This window comes from Mirounga angustirostris, unplaced genomic scaffold, assembly GCF_029215605.1.
Source record: "Mirounga angustirostris isolate CCGP_5_RB_7025 unplaced genomic scaffold, mMirAng1.0.hap1 SCAF_7, whole genome shotgun sequence".
Taxonomy (NCBI): Eukaryota; Metazoa; Chordata; class Mammalia; order Carnivora; family Phocidae; genus Mirounga; species Mirounga angustirostris.
Window position 1 is genome coordinate 87,011,255 of NW_026991715.1, and position 21,867 is coordinate 87,033,121.

Below are 21,867 nucleotides of genomic sequence, written 5' to 3' on the forward strand. Positions count from 1 at the left end.
TTTTCTTTTTTTAACTTTTTGAGGAACCTCCATACTGTTTTCCTATGTGGCTGTGCCAGTTTGCATTCCCACCAACAGTGTAAGAGGGTTCCCCTTTCTCTGCATCCTTGCCAGCATCTGTTGTTTCCTGAGTTGTTCATTTTAGCTATTCTGACCAGTGTGAGGTGGTATCTCATTATGGTTTTGATTTGTATTTCCCTGATGATGAGTGATGTTGAACATTTTTTCATGTGTCTGTTGGCCATTTACATGTCTTCTTTGGGAAATATCTGTGTCTTCTTCCCATTTCTTGACTGGATTTTTTTTTTTTTTTTGGATGTTGAGTTTGATAAGTTCCATAGATTTTGGATACTAGCCCTTTACCTGATAAGACATTTGTAATTATCTCCTCCCATTCTATAGGTTGCCTTTTAGTTTTGTTGACTCTTTCCTTTGCCGTGCAAAAGCTTTTTATCTTGATAAAGTCCCAATAGTTCATTTTTGCCCTTGTTTCCCTTGCCTATGGAGACATGTCTAGCAAGAAGTTGCTGTGGCTGAGGTCAAAGAGGTTGCTGCCTGTGTTCTCCTCTAGGACTTTGATGGACTCCTGTTTCACATTTAGGTCTTTCATCCATTTCGAATTTATTTTTGTGTATGGTATAAGAAAGTGGTCCAGTTTCATTCTTCTGCATGTAGCTGTCCAATTTTCCCAACACCACTTGTTGAAGAGATTGTCCTTTTTCCATTGGATATTCTTTCCTGCTTTGTTGAACATTTAGATTCTTAAAGAGAAGCAGAATCAACACTGAAGGTTGCCTGCTTCATAACTAGAACACTCATATTGTCAAGATTTCACAATATCTTATTTTTTTAAGCAAAAAACTCAAATCACTCATTAAGCACAATTAACTTCATAGTAAAACACAATTATTTAGTCAGCATAATCATGTCCTTAGATGAAAATTACTATATTTAACTGCCTAAGTTAAAGTGAGTTCCTAAATATAATGTTCAATAATAATTGTTAACATTTTCACGGCCCTCAATAATTTACAAGGCACATGCTTTTTTGCAATCTTCACAACAATCCTATAGATTAGTTAGGGTGAATACGATGATGATAATAATGATTATGATGATGGTGGTGGTGGTGGTGGTGGTGGCAGCAGTCTTTTTTAAAGATAAGCAAATGGGGGTTTAGAGAGCTCAACAGACCTCCTCTGAATCATACAGTCAGTTGCTCAGCAGGTGTTTCTTCTCATGACCAATGTTCTTACCATTGTTCAGTATCATAGATTATATATTTATTGTTAAAATATTCTTTAAACTTAAAAACAAGATCCCTTTTGTGCATGAAGTAATTGGTGCTCATTAGTAATTATAACCAAAAGGTTCAAAATTACTTAGCATATGTCACTCTATGTCAATGATTCACCAAGTAATGAGCCAAAGAGAAAACACAAAAGCCTATAATGATTACAAATAGATGTGGTTAAATGTGTTTCCTTAAATACTTATGTTTTAGTTGGTTTTAGAAAGGGCCCAAGAGAAGCATGGGAAAACTGTGAGGCAAATCATAATACAACTATTTGAAAAAGGAATCTTAAATTTTTTTAGTTGTTTCAACTTCCCTTATGTTAAACGTTTTCCCTTAAGATTTATTCATTTATTTATTTTAGAGAGAGTGCGCATGAGTGGGGAGAGGGGCAGAGGGAGAGAGAGTATCCCAAGCAGATTCCAAGCTGAGCATGGAGACAGACACAGGGCTTGATCCCACAGCCCCGAGATCACGACCTGAGCCAAAATTAAGCGTCAGACACTTGGGGCGCCTGGGTGGCTCAGTCATTAAGCATCTGCCTTAGGCTCAGGTCATGATCCTAGGGTCCTGGGATCGAGCCCCCCATCGAGCCCCCCATCGAGCCCCCCATCGAGCCCCACATCGAGCCCCACATCGGGCTCCCTGCTCCGCGGGAAGCCTGCTTCTCCCCCTCCCACTCCCCCTGCTTGTGTTCCCTCTCTCACTGTGTCTCTCTCTGTCAAATAGATAAAATCTTTAAAAAAAAAAAAGAGAGACACTTAACTGACTGAGCCACCCAGGCGCCCCCGTATGTTTTCCTTTTTAAGAAACTATTAGAAAAACAAATTTTCTGTTTATAAACTATGAAATAATAAGTACATGTAACAAAAAATAAAATAACAAAAGAAGCAAGGTTTCAAACTGTTCACTGCTTTCTTTTGGAGTATATGTGAGAGAAGGAAATACATATGAGCCCCAGAGATTGAAGTTTGTTTTTTGAGGTACATCAGCCTATAATATATATGAACAATTATATGGCTCACTGCAGCTTTGTTCGCATAATACATAATTTATTACATACCAAGGAATTACATGATTGGGACAGTTTTCTCTAATGTTGATCACTAATGTCCAAGTTAGAAATTAAAAGACAATTTTTCATATACTAGAGATTATTTTATTTACTCAATTCTGAACCATTTAAAACATTTCAGTTGATTTTAATAGCATTTTAAATGTAATTACATATGAATTATGGAGGCATCAAATATGACAACCGCTCTCATTAATAGCCTGTACTTTATACACTTTCCTTTTAATACAAATGTAATATCTTAAAATCCTCATTTATAAATTAAATTGCGTTGCTATTTCCGATTAAATAGCTGAGATGGAATCTATAAGGAAAAAGATATTATGACATTACTCTATTTAAAGTCATAGTGGTGCATACTGATGCCCCACTGCTAATCCTATTAACTACTGTCCAGGAACTGTGCATATGGTTTATTGTTTTTGCTATTTGTTCCTCTCACCCTACCCCCACTACCAGCTAAACTCATCTTCAGCAATGTTACAGTATTGGCAAGCACAATTATTTAATCATATTAATGTTATCTGACTCATTATGCACTAGGATACTCACCATATCAGAATCTATGTTCTTATAGCTTTTCTTGTTTTCCACAGGGCTAAAAATTGATCCAGAGGGGAGTTCTCTTTTGCATATAATTTCCATGGTTTTCAGAATGAATTGCACATTTGAAAAGATGTTTGGATACTTGTAATATGACTCTCCAGAGAAACAAAGTGCTATTGTAAGAAAAATAATTTGTGATGAATATTTCATTAATATCTTGCATTGTGTTTCATTTGTCTTTTAGTTACTAAAATATAATTAAATTCAGTACTTAGATGCTGAAACTGCTATCCATTCCCCCATCCATTCAAGATTTATAATGTTATGCATGACCCCTGCTGGCATAATAGAAAACTACAAGGTAAGTAATTAATACGGAAGAGTTTATATAATTCAGAACATCAATTGCATAATGGTCGAATGCCCAATTAAGTATAGTTACTGCACAATAATGGTTGGAAACTTCCAGGTGAAAATAAATCAAGTTATAACATTCGTATGTTATCATATCATAATGGATACTTTGAAACTGTAATCCTACAAAGCATCACTGTTAACCTACATTCTCCAGTTTTATTCTTTTTCAAGATGTTATTGTTGTTGATTTTTGAAAGAATATATTTTAAATATAACAACAATTATGTCATTCAACATAACACTATGTGGTATTTACAGAAATATCTTTATGCTGTTCTTTTTGTAAACTTTTAGACAATTTTTGAGTTTCAATCTATTGACAGTGGAAAAAAATAACAATAACTACTCTTCTACTATATGGCTACATATAGGAGGCAGTTGCTAATGGCCCCAGGTAAAAATCATTCTGTTGCTAAAGACAGAGATATAGCATAAGTAAGGCTCTACTTAACAGTATTTGACAGAAGGGCAAAATTGGGGATTTTATCCTTATATGAAACAAAGTTATTGGTTTTCTTGGGATAGATCTACAATAACAAACTAATGTGAGATCTTGAGATCTTATTCACATAATTTTTCAAAATTTATTTGCCACTATCATCTAATTATTTAATGAGTCACTATGCTGAACACAGTGAGGAGTTAAAAAGAGGATTATAATGTATGAAGAAATCAAAACAAGTGATATGATAGACATAAATTCTTATTCAGTCTTGTCTTGGTTTCATACCCTGTCAGAATTTGTAGTAGTGGTGCAATTCATTGGTCAGTCTCCAAAACACTTCTATTATCTCCTATTCTCTCCTCCATGACTTTTTCCACCAAATATTCCCTTTTTTGTATCTTGAGTCTCTTTTTTATCTCTTATCCTACAACATACTCATCTTTTCCTCTTTTGACCTTGTTTTCTTTATTCAATCCATTAAACTAAAAAGTTTATTTAAAACTAAAAAATGAAGTTTTTTGAAAAGAAAAATTGACAAGCCTTGAGCTAGACTCACCAAGAGAAAAAAGAGGACTCATATAAGTAAAATCAGAAATGAAGGGAGATGCGGCACATGGGTGGCTCAGTAAGTTAAGTGTGTCTGCCTCCGGCTCAGGTCATGATCCCAGAGTCCCGGGATGGAGCCCCACATTGGGCTCTATGCTCAACGGAGAGCCTGCTTCTCTTTTGCCCCTCACCCTGCTCTGCTCTCTCTCACCCTCTCCCTCTCTCAGATAAATAAATAAAATCTTTTTTTAAAAAAGAAATGAAGGGAGATGTTACAATAGAAAAAAAGGATTAAAAAAAAGAAATACAAAAGACCATAAGAGACTACTATGAACAATTATACACCAACAAATTAGACAGCCTAGAAGAAATGGATAAATTATTAGGAACACACAACCTACGAAAACTGCATCAAGATGAAATAGAAAATATGAATAGAGTGATTATTAGTAAGGAGACTGAATCAATAATCAAAAACCTCCCAACAAACAGAAGTCCAGAACCAGACAGCTTCACTGATGAATTCTACCAAGCATTCAAAGAGAATACCAATCCTTCTTAAACTCTTCCAAAATATAGAAGAGGAAGGAACTCTTCTAAACCCATTTTATTAGGCCAGCACTACCCTACCAAAATCATACAAGGATGCCACAAGAAAAGAAAATTACAGGCCAATATCCCTGATGAACATAGATTCAAAAATCCCCAACAAAATATTAGCAAACCAAATTCAAGAACACATTAAACGGATCATACACCATGATTAAGTGGGATTAATTCCAGAGATACAAGGATGGTTTAACATCCCCAAATCAGCCAATGTGATACACCACATTAACAAAATGAAAGCTAAAAATATGATCATCTCAATAAATGCAGAAAAAGCATGTGACAAAAATCAACATCCATTTATGATTAAAAGAACTCTCAACAATGCAGGTATAGAGGGAATGTAACTCAACATAATAAAGGTTGCATATGACAAGTCCACAGCTAACATTTATTCAAGGGTGAAAAGCTGAAAGCTTTTCCTCCAAGATCAGGAACAAGACAAGGATGCCCATTCTCACCATCTTTATTCAACAGAGTAATGGAAGTCCTAGCCATACCAGTTAAGCAAGAAAAAGAAATAAAAGGCATCCAAATTGGAAAGGAAGAAGTGAAACTCTTTTTTGACCTTGTTTTTTCATCCAAACTATTGATGTATTTCTCTTTCCCTTTATAGCTAAGCTTTTTGTAATAGTTCACCGTCCCTGTCTTATGCTTAAGCTTTCACTTTACTCTTTGTTTACCTCCAATCTGAATTTTGCTTCCACCTCTCCAACAGGAATGATCCCAAGATCAACAATGACTTTCTGCTTACAGAATCCCATCAACTTTCAGACCTCCTATTATTTAATACTTCTACAGCTCTTGATGATGTTGATCTTCTTGAGCCTCCCTTCTTTAGATTTCTATGTCATTACTCCCTCTTATTTCCCTTTACTGATGTATGGCACTCCAATTATCTACTAAATGTTTATGTTCTCCAAGCCTTTTCCTAGAATTAATTCCCCCCCCAACACCTTCCACCCCAAGGTTATTTCAGCCATGTTAACATGGATGATTGTCAAATCACCTATGTTAGTATCTATGAAATAAGTGAGTCCCAGCCTTTGCTTATTTCCCTAGTTCCAAATCTGTATTTCTAACTACTCACTGTGTATATATACCTGATTGACCTTCAAATTTCAACACGTCCAATGGTTCTCCAGAATTTTTTCAGTTTAGAGTACATTATCTTGACTGTATTTGTCAGCATATAAAATTTAAGGTTCCTCCTGAATTCCTCATTTTCCCTTATATATAGCATAGATCCAATTGATCACCAAATTTAGTGTCTTTTTCCTCCTAAACATTTTTCAAAACTATCCTACTCTATCTCATTCCCATTTTACAAGTTCATAATGGTTAACATCTCCTGCCCAACTAATGTCATAGCTAACTGATGCCCTGCATCCACACTCTTCTTATTCTAGTTCAGTATCTACATTGTCACTAGGATTACCTTACTAAAATATAAAATTACTTTCTTGAAATCTAGAAAGGTAGATACTATTACAGATGAGGAAACTGAGTCACAAACAAGATCATGCACTTAGTTAGGTAGAAAAGTTAAAAGTAAAACCCACGCAGTCTGGCCCAGAAGCCTTGTTCTGAAATACTGTACCTATTACTTTTCATGAAAAATAAAACACAGTTTATGTTCTTTATAGTGATAGTCTGAGCTTCTCAAACTATAACATAAAACATTTATAAGTACAGAAAATAAAGATAGTCTACCGTATAAATATGGTTGAAGCCTAAATAAATGTTGTTTAAAACTTTCTAGGTGACCATGCAGGAAATATATAAAAAGTCGTAAGAAGACCAAATAGCCAATCTGTCAAAAGAAAAAGAAAAAAAATATTTTTGTGTTGCATCAATAGATGTTTAGAAACTATAAGGAAACTAAACCATTTTATTATTACATTTGCTTTTGATGAAACAATTTCAAACTCACTTGAGCTTATGTGCTTTTGAAATAACTTTAAAACATTTATATCAAGGTTGAAATACTGGTTCAGCCACGAAAATCTTATAAATCATCTCTACATTATATATAATGACCAATACTGAATGCTATTTTGTTCCATGTCCTATAGAATAGTACTTTTCAAGTTGCAAGTCATGGCCCTTAAGTGAGTCATGAAATCAACTGAGAGGGGATTTTTAAACAAAATAAAAGAGAAAAGAAAATATCATAGTACATTGCACAGTTCCTTGTTTTGGGAAATAAATCAGTGTGCATTATGTGTGTGCTGGATTGCAATGCCAAAGATATTTCTTTCTATAAGTTTCAGTCAAAACAGTTTAAAAAACATTTCTTTAGATAGTTTTGAGAAATATTTTGCCTGGGCATACTATGCTACACTAAGATCCCAATTCCCTTATGAAAAAAGCCATTGCTAAATAAACACTACTATCTTACCTCTGTGAAGTTTCATGTGTAGCATGTTTGTTTTACATACAATACAGAAAATGGAATATCTGCAAAAATACATGATGTGCAAGTTTTCACAGAACATAAGAAAAAACCCACAAACCACAGAAATAAATGGAACACAAATTCTTAAATTGCTAAAGCATAAGATTATGGAAAAAAAAAACAAATAAAACAATATCACTATCAAGATACATGTAGTCCAAATCCTCTTAACAATGATGCAGGGTACTGTCAGATCCATATGTAAAAAACAATAATAAAACAAAAAAGATGATTCTACCAAGTCTCAGTGATTAAACCAAGACAATTTAACAAATAAGTGGCATGACTGGACTTTGAACCCAAGACTGTGTTGCACCAAAAGTCATGAACTTTCTATTATAGCAGTGATTTCCAAGTATTTTTATCATAAAATTCTATTGGTAAAATAAATTCTGAGAATGCAGCACCAATATTTATAAATGTATCTATAGATTATAAATATGCACCATTTATAGACTTAAATAAAAAGAAAACATTTATGAAGGATATCCAAGGGATCTCTTCATACAGATCACTTTGATATAGTACTATGCTTCTCTAAGAGATTGAAGTTAGATGGGAAGTGGAAATTGTCAGATCATTTAAAAGAATACTGCAATTTTCTAAGTGAGAATATTTTTTTTTTTAAAGATTTTATTTATTTGACAGCGAGAGCAGGAACACAAGCAGGGGGAGTGGGAGAGGGAGAAGCAGGCTTCTTGCCGAGCAGGGAGCCCGATGTGGGACTCGATCCCAGGACCCCGGGATCATGACCTGAGCCGAAGGCAGACGCTTTACAACTGAGCCACCCAGGCGCCCCTAAGTGAGAATATTAAAATAAAAAATACCCCTTGTTATAGACAATGAATGAAAATTAATCAAAGGGGAATAATTTGAAAGGAATTAGAGATGGATACTGAAAGGAAAATTCATGTTCAAAAATTTCACATTGTACAAAATAGAAAAATACATGAAAAACAGATCAGTTTGAATGATCACTGTATTATACCCTAATTTGGTCATGAGTTTCACCTGACCCAGAGGCTATCCCTAGTTATAACTATGCTTGGAAAAATGGTTTTAAAAGCTTTCATCTATAATATTCTGAAAGTCTAAATTTTTATTTAAAAATCTGCCTTTCTGTATCTCTAAAATATTCTGGGACCCTCTGTGCATCTTTCCTTGTCTCATTTGTGTACATATTCTTTCTGTAGCTTGACAGCTTGAGCTCTGCCTCCTAGACTGAATCTCTCCTTGTCAATTTCTCTTTCTTCACTCTACCATCTTTCCTTCCTTTATTCCTTACTCCCCTTCTTTCCTTCTCTTTCCATGACTACTTCTCTTCATTTATCAGACTCTGTTATCTAATAGTGAAACAGAAAAGATGAATAATATTTATTATGTGTTATATTTTAATGGTTTGTTATGTGCTCCAAGTTTTTTTTATAGAAGCTTGAAGAACATTTTCTATTGAAAATGTATTAAACTATCGTTGCTTATATGTTATTCTCTACACTTCAGTTAGGTAGACTTTAATACTTAAGATGGGATTCTACACTCAGTGGTAAATACCGAGGAAAGAAGGCACACAAAATGTGAAAGTAAATAATATTATGGAATCAAATATTTCTGGCTTTTCCTAATGCTGAGCTATATACTACTTTATCAAAAAATGGTGCATATGAAGGTGGGTGATGCTTCCCTGGCAATACGTTTCAGTATATCATACCGTCAAAAAGAAAAGATCAAAAGGGAGGTTTCCAACTGACTGTCAGATATATAATGAAAATTCTACAAAGTCAAGGAAGATAACTGAAATGGCTTCTTGCCTGAAATCAAAGGTACTTATAGAGCATGCTTATTTCTACTAGCTAATTTATATTATCTAGAACAATAAGGAGTAGACTTTGAAATTAGTAAATCTGAGAGCCAAGGTAAATGTATAGCATTATAGCTGAGAGTCCACTGGGTTTCAAAACCTTCTGGGTTTCAAAACCTTCTCTGCTGAGACCTTGAATAATTCGCTTAGACTCTCTATGCCACAGTCTGTAAAATAATGGCCAATAATAGCACTTACCTTTTAGGATTGTTATAAGGATTAAATAAGTTAATATGTCTAATACATCTAAATTATGATCATTGTGCAAGATATTGTGCAAGTTAAGTTCTAAGTGTACACAGCTATTATACGAACCTGGGCAAATTGTCGAAACTTTCAGATGAGAAGATATAGGAATCCTTTTAAAAATAAATGACATAGTGATGGGGTGCCTGGGTGGCTCAGTTGGTTAAGCATCTGACTCTTGGTTTCCGTTCAGGTCATGATCTCAGGGTTGTGGGATCGAGGCCCACATAGGGTTCCGTGTTCAGTGGGGAGTCTGCTTGAGATTCCCTCATTCCCTCTCCCTCTGCCCCTCCCCTCCGCTCGTGCGTGTGCTCTCTCTTTAAAATAATAAATCTTTAAAAATAAATAAATAAATGACATAGTGTATATAAATTATAAATAATTTGTGCAATGGCTAAAACTTTATTTTAGAGTCATTTATTGGTAGCAGAAATATAAATGGCCATGAATGGAAAATGGTCACTAAAGGGAATGAGAAGAAAAGGGGAGAAAACCAGACTTGCTTTATATTTCTCCTTTCATTCTTTTATCATTAATATAGAAATGTAGATATCTTTTTAAATCTCTATAATAATTTTATAATCTTTTTATATCTCCTTAATGGACAGTTTGGGAAACAGGAAAAAGTCATCATGGTAACATCTTGCGTCTCTTCTCCCATCCTTCTTCTATGCAAAGCCTCAGTTCTTCGCACGTTCAATTTCCATTACATCTATTACGTGCTCTCTGAATTTCTCCTGGTCTCCGTAAGTCTTTTACCCCCAAACATGTTGGAGAGGATCTAGGCTTGATTTCTAAGGACTAAAATATACTATCTTCCAAAAATGCCCTGGCTGACTAATGAATATTTTCAATGTTTGGTTTCTAACAGTTCACAGTCAAAACTGAATAAGAAATTATTCTTGCAAATAATACTTAATAATTTTTGCAAGTAATTCTTAAAATACATATATCCTAAAAATATATATTGTTATATTTTTTTCTTCTGCTTTTCTTTATTTTCTTTGCAATAAACCACTACTTAACCTAAATTTTTTGGACTCATAATAAATTTTGCAACAGGCAACTGCAATCATCACAGGGAGTAGAACCATATGACATCCAAGACCTTCTAAAACATGAACCCCATGAAGATAGTTTCCTATCTTACGGCTCTAAATGACACAGAATAGTGAGAGAACAACTCATTTTCTCAAATTGGGCAACTAGTTAAGGTTATCTGTTGGCATTTTTAAATGGAAAGTGGCATTTAAAAATCCTTAAAATAGAAAGAAAAGTTACACATATGCAGACATACATTTAAACTTGATTTTAATTAAATATTATTTTCTTACATAGTTGGTGGAAATATATTTTCTCAAACTACCTCCATTTGGATATCAAGTAATAATGTATTGTCCACATGTAGAGAGAAGATTAAAACAAACTATCAAACAAGAGAATATTCCATAATAAAACCAAATGGCCTGTTTAGATCCTAAAACAGCTGTCATGTGACTACATGTAGTATGTGTAGCAATTACAACATATTTAGAATATTTTAAAAAAACATACCTTTATCAGCTTTATTTCAACTGAATATAAGTATGTCTTTTGGAATGCATCACAACAGAGTCTATATAAAACTGATTCCGCAACAAAAAATAAGGTAGGCAGATGATCATAATCAAAGGAAGCATGGTCCAGGGAAGCATAAAGCATATTTAAAGCTTCTGAAATATTAAAAAGGTAGAAACTGCATAATTTGAAGATCATGCTTTTGTCTACATGCTACAATTAAGCCTTACAGTTAACTATTTGTTGTCACCAAAACCAGATTGTGGTTTTAAAATATTAAAAATGTAAAATGTTAAATATTTCCAAATTCTTTGACACCCCTCCCATCAAGAAGTGAAGTCCACAGCCCATTCCCCTTGATCCTGAGTAGGTCTTGTGACTGCTTTAACCAATAAAATGCTAGCTCAGAAATAGCCATACAGCTGCCACTTGGATCTCTTTTTCAAGATAGCTAGCTTTGGAACACTTAGCTACCATCTAAGAAGTGTAATTACTCAGAAATCACTAAGCTGGAGAGACTACAGAGCTAGAGATAGAAGAGAGAGAGAGAGATGCCCAAGGAGCTCCAGCTGTTCCACCCAACACAAAATAGATCACCAGGCCATAAAAATAATGATGGGGAAATGGAGCAGAACTGGATGACAAAAGATAGTGCTAAAGATAAGTGCTATAAAGAGAAGAGTGGAAAACTAGAAAATCAAGGCAGAGGAAATAGGACCCAGGGGAGATGAATGAGGAAGAATGTAGAGCTAAGGCCCTAGAGAAAATTACACCTCAAGCTATTACAAAGATTTTGAAGGGCTGCCATGTAAATATCTGAAAAGAACAGCAAATGCAGGGACTTGAGGAAGGAAAAGCCCCAACACATGCAAGGAATAGAAAGGAGATCAGTATGGTTGGAGCATAATGAATAAGTAGGGAAGACAGCTAAGAATAAGATCATACAGAGCCTTGTAAGTCAGGGCTTCTTTTAAGCATAATCAGAAGTCACTAGAAATGATTTTAGTATGATCACTGCTGCATGGAGGGTGAACTATAGAATGAGGAGCAGACAAGAGATACGGAAGACACAGATGTGGAGGGTTTTCAGTTGTGGAGCTGGTACTAAGAATTCCTATTTAGGGTTTTTATTTGGAGTTCAGTATCTTGAAGAATGAAAAAGCTTTTGGCTGTGTGTAACAGGAAATACAAAGAAATGTCTCCAAAATAAGTATGTTTATTATTTCACAAGATCATAGATGGAAAAACTGTAGGGCTGGCTCATATACCTGCCCTCTGTATGCATTTTTCTTTCATTTTCTAGTTCTTCTGATGTACCTGGTGACAGTGATGACCACACAAGCTCCAGGCATCTTTCTCTTACCAAGCCATTTAGAGAGGAATCAAAAGGTATAGGGAGGGAAGAGGTGCTTTCTTCCTAGGCCTATCTTTTTCAAAAGCAATTCAATAAGAATACTCCAAATAGACCTATTTTTCAGACCTAATCTCTGATTAGGACGAGGTCCTGTGACCACTCCTAATCTAATCACTGGCAAGTAAAAGGAAATCCCATGATTACTTTAGATCACCCATGACTTACTACCCCCCCCCCCCCCCCCGCCCCTTACCCCGCCCCCAGGCTGGAAGGGCCAGTCCTCTTCTGAATCCCATGATTGCAGGATACCTGAACAAAAGAGGTTTAGTGGGCAAAGAAAAGTAAGTAACTGCTGGTTGTTGATCATGCTTTTGTCTACATGCTACACCTTACAGTTAACTATTTGTTGTCACCAAAACCACCAAAGCCAGGGGTGTTTATTTCAATATCATTTAAACATTTAATAGAGGTCAGGCTGTGGATAGCACTGTGATGAAAGTGCCATAAAGGCAAGTTAAATACAGAATTGTTCTTATTCTTCCTGTTGCTTGAAACCTCCCAGATAGCCCTACAAAACTCAATTTACATGGGGAAATACTCTCTGACCTTATATGGTTAACATTCTAAAACTCATTTTAAAAGGCCTACACATAAAATTCAGATAATGATAGAAGGAATTTTACCTCCTTAAAAATAATGTTTTTTTCTTTCTTTTTTATTGGTTGGAGGATGGTTTGGAAGGAGACATATAAATGAGAAGTGATAAATGAAAAGGTAATGAGTGAAACGGCTGTTTAAAATAAGTGGAAAACAAAGGACCATTTGGTTAACGTTTTATGAGGAAGAATTATAAAATGCCAAAAGTTTCTCCAAAGTATACTGCCTATTGTAATTGAAAATCACTTCAATGACATTTTATATTACTTTTTAATTAGTTACTGATTTTAGAGAAAAGCAATGAAGACTGTGCTGAACAAAAGTTTTTAAAACAATTTTGTAATTAAAAAGTTGAGCAGTCAAATTTATAAATTCAAAATTACAAAAGGAGCTTTCACAGTAAAACATTACCAGATATTTCGATAGAGAAAGGCAAATTTTCCTTGACTCCTGCACAATTTCTAAATATTAAAGCCTTTTCTGCTAATCTAGAAAACACTCAGGGTAACTAAGAAGAGCTTAGTAAGAGTACATACCATCTTGGATTTCTCCTTTGCACTGAGCGAGATATATTACTTCCGTCCATGCAGTAGGAAGATGTACATGCTTCCCAGAGCCTAAGGTTTTGAGACCCAATTTTCTCTGTTATGGGGAAGCATGAAAAAGGCAAATCAAAAGGTATAGCTTCTTACAAATTTATTTATTTGCTTATTTATTTTGATTATCCCTTAACTATATTCTGAAAGTCATTCTATGAGGCTATGCTCTATAGCCAGTTTATATAAAACTTTAAAAATTTTTGCTTTTATTATTTTTATTTTTTATTATTTTATGTAAATTGTATTAGTGCTGAAACATAAAGGATGTTTGTTAATATTCTGAGTTATATCATTAGTTATTTGCTAAAAATAATTCTCATTCCTTACTTTCAAGGGTTTACTTCTACCTCATTACCCCACCAAGAGAATGCATCTCTGATTCTAGAAGGAAAAGCATATTGAATGTGATTCAACAGAAATTAGCTTAATGCCAATTGGCCGGAAAATTCTGGCTACTTCACTGTGAATGGACTAAGATTAATGAACATGAAACAGATACCAAGACTGCCACTCTTCCCTTAATGGGCCCACTCCTGGGGTTTCCCCAGGGAGCAGTTAGCCAATTGGACAGAAGCTCATTGATGAATGTACCTGCTAGCACCTCTCAGCATGCATACGTACCAGAAGAATATTCTTTTTCTAATCAAATTTTTTCAAAATTTTAAAATATCTGAGCAACAGTGAACTGAAATACTGGGAAATAACAACCACCACAACAAAAAAGATGGCTTAATTTATGCTCCAGTTTGTGCAACCGTTATTTCATGAATTTTTTTATATTATGTATATTGGTAATATGGTATATATGTACCATATGTATATACATATATACCATGTATATATTTGTACCATATATATGTATATTGGTATTATGTATATTTGGTAATACGTATATTATTTCTTTGCCTAACATAAACTGGATCTAATGTAAGAAAAGCAAAACAAGGATTTATTTCACTTCCTGTCTGTTTTGATATGTTTTTGAAAATTTAGAAATTAATGGCATACTCTTAAAGACTGCATTTTCTTAAAGACTCTTAAAGACTATTCACTGTTAGGTGAATAGTTTGTTACAGAGAAAGAACACAGTATACTGTGCATGTATCGTGTGAAGGTTTAGGGAAGCTTCCTTTCTTCTTTGGGACACATGATATCTCAGTCAACCTTTTTTTTTTTTAGGAAAAAGTGGAATTATTATAATCAAGAATCTATTTGCCAGCCTTTCATATTTTGTGGTGAACTCTTGGACTAGTGTCAACAGTTATATTCTTCAGTAATTTATGGAGAATCTTCACCTAAAAAAGCCATTTGACATTGAATTATTTGGTTGTAAGCTTTAATTTTACTTTGCGTTAGTATCTTTAATGATACTTAATTATTTTAAAAAGGTATTTCTTATTTTTACTTTCGATATTTTAGAACATGTAACCACCCACCGACTACAACAGAAAGTCCATATATTAAATAATCAAATAGTGTACTATTACCTTACATCTTAGAATGTTTTTTCTAGCTAGGTCCAACAATTCTTTCTTCTCTTTTGGATTTTTTGTTTGGTTGAATCTCAAGATGAATTCTTTTGTGATTGAAAATGATGGACTAAACCAAAAACAAATCAATAATTATAGCTAACAGTTCCCAAATTTTAATTAATCAATATCTAGGGGCTAAGTGTAACTATTTTCTTTTGAAAAAGTACTTTACCTTAATAAAAATGTTTCATACACATACAGAGAAATCAGTAAAATAAAAAAATATATATGTGTACAGGACTCCTAGATTGATCTAATCATACTCTTGGATTAAGAAACATTATTCTCATGATGTAAAAGAATTCTGTAGCCTCTGTAAGAAAAGTTTCTGGAGTGGTTGCCAGAAGTCTTGTTGGTATATGCCTCCTTCATAGGTAAAACCCAGCACAGCTCCAATTATGTTGAAGACTGATTTATCTCCTCACATATATCAGTATTGATTCAATTTAAGCTAAATTTTTATTCCTTCCATGCAAGTGAAATCAGTCCAACTGTGGCTGAAATAAAATGAGCAAGGGAGGAAAGATGTATGTGGTAAGGTCAGAGAGGTGACAAGTAGCCAGATTAACTCTGGATGAGATGAGAAGTTATTGCAGGGTTTTGATAAGAAGAATGGCATGATTTAACTTAAGTTTTAATAGGATCATTCCAATGTCTATTGAGAGTTGGAGTGTGGAAAGGTGGGAGGTAGCAAGGGAGGAGGCACATGTATACTTAGGTGAGATGGAATAGTGGCTTAGATCAAGATGATAGCAATGTCAGTAAAAAGAAGAGTTTAGATAATGGGTATATTTTGACATTAGCTCCAATAAGACTGCCCAAAGAATTAGAAATCAGGCATGAGAGAAAAAAAAAAAAGAGTCATGATTGAACTGAGTAACTGGAAGGATGGAACTGTAATTTTCTGAAACGGGGAAGACTGGTGGAGAAGCAGATTTGGGGTGAGGTTAGAGAATAAGTTCAATGTTGGATATATTATGTTTGAGACAACCATAGCCATCCTAGTGGAGACATAGAATAGGCAGTCAGATATATGAATTTGAATTTCAGGGGGGAAAAGTTCAGGCTAGATACATCAATTTTGGAGTCACTATTGAGTCATTAAAGACACATGTGGTATTTAAAGTCTTGCAAATGGAAAGGAACCCCTGGGGAAAGTGCAGAGCGAGTAGACAAGCATTTCAAAGAGAAGTGGGAAAAATAAGCTGAGGGTGTATGCAAGAGAATGAGTAGAGTGATTATAACGATATACCACAGGATTTAAGAAGGGCATTGGATCAAAAGTGACATCAGATGAATAGTGAATAGGTAGTAGAATCAATGAGTTGTTTATTTATGTGGTCTAATAACTTTTGGGAGTCATGCTATTAGAAGGAGTGGTCTGGAAAAATAAAACAAATTTTTGTAACAACTTATTATATTCAGAATTTACTGAATTAGTTGCTTTGTGGGATCCAGGGAAAAAAATACATGAATAAAAATCAGATTTTGCCCCTGCATAAGTCACAGTCCTATTGAGGAGATAGATGTATGTAAAAGCAATGACAGTGCCTAATGATCACAGAATAAGCAGAGGTACTGACCATCTCCTATTAGACTTGGAAGTGGGGATACAAGGATGAAATAAAAAGCCCTGCCCTCATGGTGCTTATAGTAAAATAGAGGAATAGTTGAGGTGTTAGCACGCACAAACTCTGCTAGAACTGGGCATTTTGAAATGAGTTAACATCATTTTTTTTTAAAGATTTTATTTATTTATTTGAGAGAGAGAGAATGAGAGAGAGCACGAGAGGGAAGAGGGCAGAGGGAGAAGCAGACCCCCTGCTGAGCAGGGAGCCCGATGCGGGACTCGATCCCGGGACGCCAGGATCATGACCTGAGCCAAAGGCAGTCGCTTAACCAACTGAGCCATCCAGGCGCCCGAGTTAACATCATTCTTGATTTCGTGTTCTCTATCTCACTCTTGCCCTTGGAGACATCTGCTTAGACAGATACATGTAGGTTGGCTGAAAACTCTTTGTCAATAGAAATCTGGGATGACGTATCTTTGATCCTCATGAAGAGTTCAAAATAGCTTTAATCTTCCCATTTGTACAGAGTGCTTTGGGAATTACAAGAAAGTAATGAATCCTTGAAAACATGGAAAGTGAATGCCTTTGAGCCTTCTTATAGATATTGAGTCCCTTAACTGGTGTCCCATAGCTCATGTCAGTAAATATTTAGTGGGAAATAAATATAGCTATTTGAACCATGTCTAGCCTATCACAAATAAATTTTCTTTTCAAATGCCTGTATGTACTCTTTAAAGCATCTTTTTTGCTTCTTAGGAGTTTTTTGTGTATCATTATATGATAATTTGTGTAACAACCTCAATTTATTTCTTCACACATTCTACTTTCTTCAAAAATAAATGTAATGTGGGGCGCCTGGGTGGCTCAGTTGTTAAGCGTCTGCCTTCAGATCAGGTCATGATCCCGGGGTCCTGCTCAGCGGGAAGCCTGCTTCTCTCTCTCCCTCTCCCACTCCCCCGCTTGTGTTCCCTCTCTTGCTGTGTCTCTCTCTGTCAAAAAAATAAATAAAATCTTTTTAAAAATAAATAAATAAATAAATGTAATGTATTGCAAGTATATAATAAGTGCAGTCCTGTGGAACAGGTAGTAAATAAAGAACATCATTCTAATTTTACATATAACGAAAATATACTTTGTATTAATACCCTACCTAAACTATTTATCAGAACTTTTTCTCTTTTTAGCTGACAACGCATTCGTTCAGTAAATATTTAAGAGAAGTCTCTTACGCACAAGATATTTTGCTATATACAATGAGGACTAGAGGAGAAATCAGACTCAGCCTCTGAAAATTCCCAATCTGGAGGGAAGTGAGATGCAATAAAAAGATGTACTAAAAAAAAAAAAATGAAATCCTGTAGGAGTTTGGAAGTAGAAATCATGATTCCAATGTTTCCTAGTCATATAATCTTTGCTTAATCACTTAATCTGTGTAAACTGTCATTTTTCATATGTGGAAATGAGGACAAAATCTTGTAGAATTCTGAAAAGTATCAAATGAGTCTGGCTCCCAGTACATATCAAGTGCTGGATAACTGTTAGTTATAAGCATTACTGTTTGGGGTTAAAGATTCAGAAAAAGCTTCTTTGCAGAAATGGCACTTGAGCTATAATAGGAATAGCAAGGAACTGGAATATGACAGAATAGCAGCTGTCCTTCCAAAATTCTTTCTCTGCCTTTTCTTTGGCACATGATCACATAGCTACTCTATATTTCCCAGTCTTTCTGGCTGCTAAATACGGGCACATGGCTAAGCTAGTGGGATATGAGCAAATGTAATATATGCAAATTTCAGGTCACCTTTAACTTAAAGACATACCATCTTCTCTAGAATGATGCTTTTTTCTCCTTCCTGTGGATTGGAACACTAATATAGTGCTGAATCAGCTTTGATTAGGCAGATGAGTACAAAATCCTATAAGATAAAGAAGGTCCTGAGTTTCTCACTGACCCCAAAAGCAGAGCTGTCCTGTCAGCCTAGACCCACTGACTTCTTATGTCAGATAAATACATTTCTATCTTATATAAGCCACTGAAATTAGAGGGCTCTTTCTATAGTTGTTTCAAATTTACCCTAACTAATACAAATAGGACCAAAGAGAAAAAATAAGAATTTTAACCCAGCATAGACAGACGGAATGCTTAAAATCATGATAGGAAATGAAGACGGAAATTCTGGGTTGAGAACAAACATAAATGGCATTGAATGGTGGTCCATGGCAAAGATTTATAGCTGCCTACATCAGTGCCTATTCTCCTCCTTTTCTTATGAAAAGACTCTTTCTTGCAGTTAGGTGTGCCTGTATGTCTATGTTTCAGCCAGTAAATGTAAGCAAAATTCAGCTAGTAATTCTGGGACGTTTACTTAAAAAAGGGCACAAGCCTTTCTGCCATTCCTCTATTCTGCTGCATGAAGCACGACTGTGATAGCTGGAGCTTCAGTGCCATAATAAACCATGAGATGGCCTTACGTGTGAGCCACGTGCAGCAGAGCAGCTAGTTAGATGAAACCTAGGTCCCAGATCACCATACCAGCTCTGGACTGATTACATTCAGAGAAAAACTTTTACTTTATTTAAGTGGCATTGCTATTTTAGATATTCTTAGTTGCAGTGGGTGCTAATTCTATATTATGCACAGACATTTGAGTTTTATTTAATAAGTAAGAGGGAACTATTGTGCAGAAGAGTTAAGAGATTATACTGTACTTTAGGATGATTAAACTGAAAGTCATCTGTTGAATGGGTTTAAATGAGGAATGACTGTTGGTAAACCACTGGGCAATTATTTCAGCAATTTAGGTAAGAAGTAATAAACATCTGAACTGCAGTTTGGGCAGTACAAATAAGGAAGAGTAAATGAGTATGAGAGATTAGGTGGAAGCTACATCAATAGGGCTTGATGACTAATAGGATATGAGAAGATTTGTGAGGGTAGACAAAGATAATCTCGAGGTTTTGAGCCTACACAATTAGTAGTAGAGAATGGACATCAAATAAGATGGAGGAATGTGGGCAGATGATCTGTGCTGTTCTGGACAAATAGCTATCATTTACCTGTGAGGCATCCAAGTGGAGAGGTCTATAATCCAAACAGACTTGTGAGGCAGGTATTAGGAAGTGGATAGGATATGGAAGTAAAGATTTCAGATTCATTTACTATCAGTGATACAGCCACAAAATTTCAAGAGGAAGAGTATGGAGAAAAAAAATGGTCAAGGGAGATCTTTGGACAGATCCCACAGTTAGAGGCAAGAGAGAAAGAAGAAACAATAAAATAATAGAGATTCAGGGAAGCACTACAATGGATTTCAAATATATGTATAATTTGGGGTGTAAATTCCTTCTCTGAGAATTGTTCATTACTCATAGTCCCTATTGAACCAATGGGTCCAACTTCTATACTAGTACTATATGACCCCACCTCCTTAACTGTAGCTGATTGGGTCACAAAAGACATCTGAATCAAGCTAGCAATCTAATCCTGTCTCTGGGGATTTTGAATAATCAGCTGATATTTTAATTAGCTGATGTGAGAGCTGAATGGTCATATAAAGCCAAGAGGTGGCTTTTGCTGAGAGGTCATTCAAGACAACAAAGCATCCCAAAGCAGAAAGCTACTTGCTCATCATTGTAGCACCCAATCAATATGTTGGATACTTTACAAATGTGTAACCAGAGCCCCTACCCTTTTCATGTTTATAGTCTAGTGTAGATGTGGACTACATCTGTCAAAGTTGACCATTTTATCTCCAGTATCAGTTAGAGAACATAATGAGTACTGAATGAATGAATGAGGCCTGGCTATGCCTTCTGCTCTCAGGTTCCACAAGACAACCCTGTATCCTTCCATTACATTTTCCTTTTGCTTGAGTTAATTTGAACATGTGCCTATTCCATGCAAACAAGCAATTCTAGACTGAGATACCAAAGAACAGAATGAAGATAAGGAGCATGACCAAAAATACACATCTGCAGGGATATCAAAACTAAGGACAAAGAGATCATTAGAGTTAATGTTTAGAAAGTCAGTGGAAACCTTTGAGGGTAGTTTCACAGGGTGCCTGGGTGGCTCAGTTGGTTAAGTGACCAACTCTTGGTTTCGGCTACGTTGTGATCTCAGGGTCATGTAATCAAGTCCTGCATGGGGCTCCACGCTCAGCACAGAGTCTGCTTCAGATTCTCTCTCCCTCTCCCTCTGCCCCTCCCTCCACTTGTTTTAAAGATTTTTTAAATCTTTAAAAAAAAAGAGTAGTTTCACTAGTGAATTACTGATACTGAGTTGAGTTTAGGGATAAGAAAAATCTGATACCTGAAAACATTCCACAAAATGCAAGGCTATAAGGTCTCCATGATTAGTACCTGTATTGGCCATAAATATTGTATAGAGTCTCAGATTGACTTGACTCCTATCTGCATGATTTTCATGGCCCAAAACAGTGAGCTGCCCCTCCTCCTCTACATTTGGAGTAGCCACGTGCTGGATGACACAAACTGGAAGTATGGATGAGTTAGCACCTATGGAATGAATCTTGACCAAGGAAAATGCTAGACAAAAAGCTACAGATCAGATGAATAACTCTCCTCATTTCTCCATTCCATGGACTACTGTGAGATGTGGCTTCTTCTTGAAACCTGTCTTAATAAGTCCCATTATGCCAAGTATGGACATGTCTGCTGTATTTCATTGTGGCAAGTTGTGATTTAGTGCTCCAGGTAATAATGCATCAAGGTTTCCCACCTCATTTTCCTTTTTTTTTTTTTCATCTTTAGCGCATTGACCTTGCATACCCCAAACAAAGTATTAGAATTTTAATCTTCTGCTTATATTCTGCCTTCTAGAGACTTGGGCTAAGACAGTGGCATAAGCCCAAGTATAAGAGGACTGTAGTTTCTATGATTTTGCAAGACTTTACATACTTTGTACAGATATTTTCATCAGTAGCTACTGATCTCTCATTTGGGGTAATACATTCTTAAAAGAAGCTACATTTAATTGTATGTATTCATGCTCTTATGGCCATCCATTTCCTAAGTCACCATATTTTTGGCTAAATCATCTGTAGCCATCCCTAAATGCTACAATATAGATGTCTCAGGCTA

The 21,867-nt window shown here is 35.4% G+C and overlaps 1 protein-coding gene across 1 annotated transcript in view; it reads right to left on the minus strand.

Annotated features, from left to right (window-relative positions):
- The window catches only part of TMEM232 (transmembrane protein 232), a gene marked incomplete at its 5' end in the record, with an annotated part of 234,712 nt that overhangs the window by 207,570 nt on the left and 5,275 nt on the right, over positions 1 to 21,867 (minus strand). The window contains 5 exons of the mRNA XM_045864383.1: positions 2,922 to 3,088; positions 6,646 to 6,745; positions 11,049 to 11,206; positions 13,599 to 13,704; positions 15,149 to 15,260. Coding sequence (XP_045720339.1) covers positions 2,922 to 3,088; positions 6,646 to 6,745; positions 11,049 to 11,206; positions 13,599 to 13,704; positions 15,149 to 15,260 — 643 coding nt within the window. The remainder of the gene's footprint in view (positions 1 to 2,921; positions 3,089 to 6,645; positions 6,746 to 11,048; positions 11,207 to 13,598; positions 13,705 to 15,148; positions 15,261 to 21,867) is intronic.